General features: G+C 43.3%; 1 protein-coding gene across 1 annotated transcript in view; it reads right to left on the bottom strand.

Annotated features, from left to right (window-relative positions):
- Positions 1–1,390: 1,390 nt before the first annotated feature.
- The window catches only part of LOC309568550 (protein kinase C and casein kinase substrate in neurons protein 1-like), a 152,500-nt gene continuing 147,890 nt past the window's right edge, over positions 1,391–6,000 (bottom strand). The window contains exon 10 of the mRNA XM_082274251.1: positions 1,391–2,222. Within this exon, the coding sequence (XP_082130377.1) occupies positions 2,107–2,222 (116 nt within the window). The 3' untranslated portion in view covers positions 1,391–2,106. The remainder of the gene's footprint in view (positions 2,223–6,000) is intronic.

Raw genomic sequence — 6,000 nt, 5'->3', positions numbered from 1 at the left:
CCAGAAATCAAGGACAGGCACCTTGGCACAGAAGCTTTAAATGTGAAATCCAAAAGGCTAAATACATAGTTGAAATACATATATGTAAACTGTCTTACTTATCAAAGAATACGTAGTTGTGCGCAACCATACAGCACAGCCAGGCCCTGGATCTCCCTAAAGCCTAAACTGCGATTGGACAATAACAGCCCAGTCTATGGTCCTCTCCATCCTGTGACTGAACAATAAGGGAGCACCATCACATTGATGAGATCATTATTTTGCTCTTCCTTTCTTAACCACTTGCCGAACGCCGCAAGTACATATACTGCGGCTGTCAGCCCGGCCAGGCAAAGTGACGTATATATACGTCACTAGCCTGTCACCGGCTTGTGAGCCAATAGCGGGTGAGCCCCGGCTCGTTCCCTAAGAAGTCAGTGCGTGTGACCGGCGGACCCGATGTCCGCCGGTCACTCGAGATCGTTCACCGGGAAGGGAGAAAGGCAGGCGGCTAATGTAAACAAGCCTCCTGTCATTCTCCCCTGTGTAAAAATGGAGATCAGACGGTTCTACTATGTAGGACCGTTGATCTCTGTTTTCACACTAGTAGCCATGTCCCATCACAGTTAGAAGCACGCCCCTAGGACACACCTAGCCCCTCCCTCTCCAATACAGTTAACCCCTTCCCTGCCAGTGTCATTTTACAGTAACAGTGCATATGTATAGCACTGATTACTGTAGAAATGTCACTGGTAACCCCATAAGTGTCAAAAATGTCAGTCAAGGGTCCGATCTGTCCGCCGCAATGTCGCAGTCCCGCAAAAAAAAATCGCAGATCGCCGCCATTACTCGTTTAAAAAAAAAAAACACCAAAAATGACAAAAATCTTTCCCTTTGTTAGTGAACACGATAACTTTTGCGCAAACCAATCAAAATACGCTTTTTGCAATTTCTTTTACCAAACATATGTAGCATAAAACAAATTGGCCGAAAAGGTTAAAAAATTCTGATTTTTACATTTTTTGGGGGGGGAATTTCATATAAAAAATGGGAAAAATATTGTTATTTTTGCCAAATTGACGCTCTTTTTTGTTTATAGCGCATGATCAAAAAATCACACAGGTGATCAAATACCACCAAAAGAAAGCTCTGTTTGTGGGAAAAAAGGACGTCAAATTCGTTTAGGTACAGCGTCGCATGACCGCTGCAGTCCGTTACAGTCACGCAGTAAAAAAATCGCAAAAAAACCCCTGGTCAGGAAGGGGGTAAAATCTTCCGGGGCTTAAGTGGTTAAGGCATGTTCTTGTGTTTGACCGATAGCATTGTTTGTTAGAGCCTTACCTTTCCTGGTCTGTGAACTGCTACACAATGGGCTGATTATTGATTTTTAATAAAGACATTTTCAAATATAAATCGTGTTTTTATTTCTGCTTGGAGCTTATTTTTAAAAGACCAGCACCGAATGCTTGACTTGGTGCTTGTCTATACAAGCACTTAGAGATTGTTGTTAAGTAGAAATGGAACACATCCTAATATTCAGGAGTTGCAGTGAGTATCATAATCATTTGCACAGGAAAAGGCACACAGAAATATATTGCAATGTCCATAGGCACATTGGTTACTGAAGCAGTTCAAGCCAAGTAGAATTCATCTGAGAAGAGTAAGCATAGCTTGGTGTGTATCTTCCTTACAATTCTGGATTTTGAAGACCATGTTACTTCAGCTATACAACATTAACTACTGAAGAGTGGCAGTACCGGAAATCCAGAGAAATAGTGGCAATTACTGTTTGCAGAACATAATTCTGATCTGTTTGGGTTCAGGCCAAGAGGGCGTTGCCACAAATATTGCATTTATAAGTCCATACAACTTCAGTATATATATATTTATACCTATGCCAGTGTCAAGTTTTATATAAAGGAGTGGTAGAATTTTTTTCTTAGTCAAGCTGAACGTTATGGATGCCATCTTTTGCTGTAGGCCATGTAGGTTTCCCAATGCAGCCCAGCATTTAAGATGGGGAAAAAAGTTCATATGGATTATTTTATCCTGATTCACACAGTCCCTGTAGAACTGACTGTCCTCTGTATGTCACATACTGGTTTCCACCTGTACAGCAACCATTCTCTATTCAGAAATAACTTCAACATAGTTGGCAGGATACAGTCCAACTTGTCCGCGGTCTGTAACTCCTTTGCACCAACCTTGTTCATCTTCATCTTCAATCTTTGTGAGTTCATCACCTAATAAAAAAAATATAATTAATGGCAAATCGTACTGAAAGCCAGCCACAGAGAGCTGAAAACTATTTATAATTATGGTTAGACTTAGGCCCCTTTCACACAGGTGGACCGTTCAGATCCGCCTGTCAGTTTTTATGGCGGATCTGAACGGTCCCCCTATGCATCTCTATGGGGCATCGGATGTCAGCGGAGACATCCGATCCGATCCGTCAAACCTGGACGGATGGAAACCCTATTTTCCATCCGTCCAGCGGATGGGATTGGATGAGAACAGACCGAAGGTCCGTTCCCATCCGATTCCCCCATAGAGATGTATGAGGCTCTGACAGCTGTGTCTCTGCACACAGTGCGGAGAACAGCTGTCATTCTCCTGCTCAGCGGGGGATCGGCGGATCGATCCCCCGCTGAGATAAACGGAGTCCGTCCGACGGACACACAGTGTGAAAGAGCCCTTAGACTTGTTTTTACAAAAGTATCTTGGTACTGATATCCTTAAAGAGGTTGTAAACCCGTACAACCTTTTCTTTTTGGCAACCTGTAAGAGAAACACACAATGAGCTAGTATGCATCGCATACTAGCTAATTATCCAAAACTTACCTTAGAACGAGCCCCCGCCGTGCAGCCCGCTTACCTGTATGACGAGCGACATGTCCAGTCGCCCGTCTTCCGGGATCGCGGCATCCGGCCATCTGATTGGTTGGAGCCGCGGTGACGTCACTCCCGTGCACGCGCGCGGGAGCTGACGGTCACGGCACGGGTCTCTGAAGAAACGGCACCAGCGGCCGTTCCTTCAGAGCGCATGTGCCAGTGACGTCACTGGCTGCATGTAAGGTAAATATCTCCTAAACTGTACATGTTTAGGAGATATTTACAGTACCTATAGGTAAGCCTTATCATAGACTTACCTAAAGTGTCAGAGGAGGGTTTACTACCTCTTTAACCACTTAAGCCCCAGAGGATTTGGCTGCTAAAAGACCAGGGGGTTTTTTGCGATTCGGCACTGCGTGACTTTAACGGACAATTGCGCGGTCGTGCGACGATGTACCTAAACGAATTTGACGTCCTTTTTTTCCCACAAACAGAGCTTTCTTTTGGTGGTATTTGATCACCTGTGCGATTTTTTGATCACGCGCTATAAACAAAAAAAGAGCGTAAATTTTGCAAAAATAACAATATTTTTCACATTTTTTATATGAAATTCCCCCAAAAAAAAAGTAAAAATCAAGATTTTTTAACATTTTCGGCCAATTTGTTTTATACTACGTATGTTTGGTAAAAAAAATCGCAAAAAAGCGTATTTTGATTGGTTTGCGCAAAAGTTATTGCGTTTACTAACAAAGGGAAAGATTTTTGTCATTTTTGTTGTTTTTTTTTAACGCGTAATGGCGGCGATATGCGATTTTTTTGCGGTACTGCGACATTGGGGCGGACAGATCGGACCCTTGACTGACATTTTTGACACTTTTGGGGTTACCAGTGACATTTCTACAGTAATCAGTGCTATATATATGCACTGTTACTGTAAAAATACACTGGCAGTGAAGGGGTTAACTTTATTTGAGAGGGAGGGGCTGTGTGTGTCCCTAGGGGTGTGATTCTAACTGTGATTGGCTGTGGCTTGAGCTGTAGTTACACTGATCAACGGTCCTACATAGTAGAACCGTATGATCGGTGTTTCTACACAGGCGAGAATGACAGGCAGCTTGTTTACACAAGCTGCCTGCCTTTCTCCCTCTCCCCCGCCGATCGCAGAGTGAGCGGCGGACATCGGGTCCGCCGGTCACACTCGCGGGGGGGTCCGTGACCGCGCGGGAGCGCGCCGGCGGCGGCGCGCGCTCGCTCCCCAGAGCCTCACAGGCTAGTGACGTTAACATACGTCACTTTGCCTGTGAGGGGCTGCCTGCCGCAGTAAATCTACTGACGGCAGTCGGCAAGTGGTTAAGTGAATAATTACCACATATAGTATTTGCTGAAAAAGTTGGATATTTGATTACATTTAGATTACCATAGACTGCTCTGCTCATTGAAATATAAGCAGTTTAGGTCCAGTGAAACTACCTAAAATAGTACCAACAAAAAAAAAAGGTTTAACCACTTGCCTACTGGGCCCCTGTACCCCCCTTACTGACCAGGCCACTTTAAATGACCATTACTCAGTCATGCATATATATACAGTAAACCCCCTCCATTGCGGGGGTTACGTTCCGGACCCAGCCGCGAAAAGTGAAAATCCGCGAAATAGAAAAACCCTATTAAAATGCATTGTAGGCATGTTTTTTTTACTGTCACTGTACGTGTAAAAGCATTTTAAGGTCTTTAAACACACTTTTAAAACAATAGAAACTCATTTAAACACATAAAAGATACTGAGAGACAGAGCAAGAGCTATGGAAAACACAAAAATATTTCATTTTTAATGATTTATATAGTAAAATAACATTACAAAAAAAAACGCAAAATACAGTGACCGCAAAAACTGAACCGCGATGGAGCGGGGGATTACTGTATACCCATATGAAATGTTTATCCTTTCTTCACACAAATAGAGCTTTCTGTTGGTGGTATTTAATTACCACTGTTTTTTTTTTTTGTTTTGTTTTGTTTTTTTTCTGTTATTAAGTTTAGCAAATTAGTAATTTTTCTTCATAAATTTTGGTCAAAAGTTATACTACTACATATCTTTTGTAAAAAAGAAAAACAACGAAATCAGTGTATACCATTTGGTCTTTGTGAGGGTTATAGAGTCTACAAACTTTGGTGCCAATCATTTGAAAATTGATCACACCTGATGTACCGGTGGCCTATCTCGTTTCTTGAGGCACTAACAAGCCAGGACAGAACACATACCCCCCAAATGACCCCTTTTTTGGAAAATATATAAAAAAAATACTCCTCCTGAGAATGGTGATACCACATGTGTGAGACTTTTACACAGCCTGGCCACACTAGGGACATAAATTACACGTCTAATTTCTTGACTACCTATTACACTTCTGAAGGCCCTGGAGCACCAGAACAATGGTAACGCCCCATTATGGAAAGCAAATACCCCAAAATATATTCTATGAAGCATAACGTGTCTTCTGAAAATGTAATTTTTTTCCACAAGTTTTTGGAAAATGTGGAAAGAAAATGAAAACACATTATTTTTAACGCACTTTTTACACATTTTTACGGCACTGATGGGCGTTGATGAGGATCCACTGATAGGATGGCACTCTGATGGGCACTGATGTGCACTATTGGGCACTGATGACCACCAATAGTGGAACTGATGAGAACTAATAGGGCACTTTAGTGGCACTGATGAGAACTAATAGGGCACTGTATTGGCACTGATGAGCACTTTATTGGCACTAATGAGCACTCACTTATGGCTCTGTAGGGCACTGATGGCATTGTAGGCCACTGATGAGCACTGATAAGCACTTACTGATGGCACTGATCTGCACTGTAGTGGCACCATTCGGCACTGCTGAGCACTGCAGTGGCATTGATGAGGACTGTCACTGCATTAGTGACTGGCGGCACGCACAGACACAACAGCTGATGTGGCTACTCCTATGCATGTGTGAGTGGTGAGCGAAGAAGCTGTGAAGGTCGGGGAGCCAGAGATGTTATCTTCGGCGTCAGGGCTGTTGATAGGGGGGGGACTACCGGTCCTCTTGTAGAGGACCTGAGCACACAGGGGAGCACAAAAAACGGAGGTGGATTAGTGAGAAACGGAAATGACAGAACTCTTCCTCCAACAGCTGAAAGCTGGTCTCTCCCCTTTCC

Source organism: Pelophylax lessonae (assembly GCF_965119305.1).
Source record: "Pelophylax lessonae genome assembly, chromosome: 12".
In the NCBI taxonomy this organism is placed as follows: Eukaryota; Metazoa; Chordata; class Amphibia; order Anura; family Ranidae; genus Pelophylax; species Pelophylax lessonae.
This window is presented reverse-complemented; position numbering and strand designations above follow the sequence as displayed.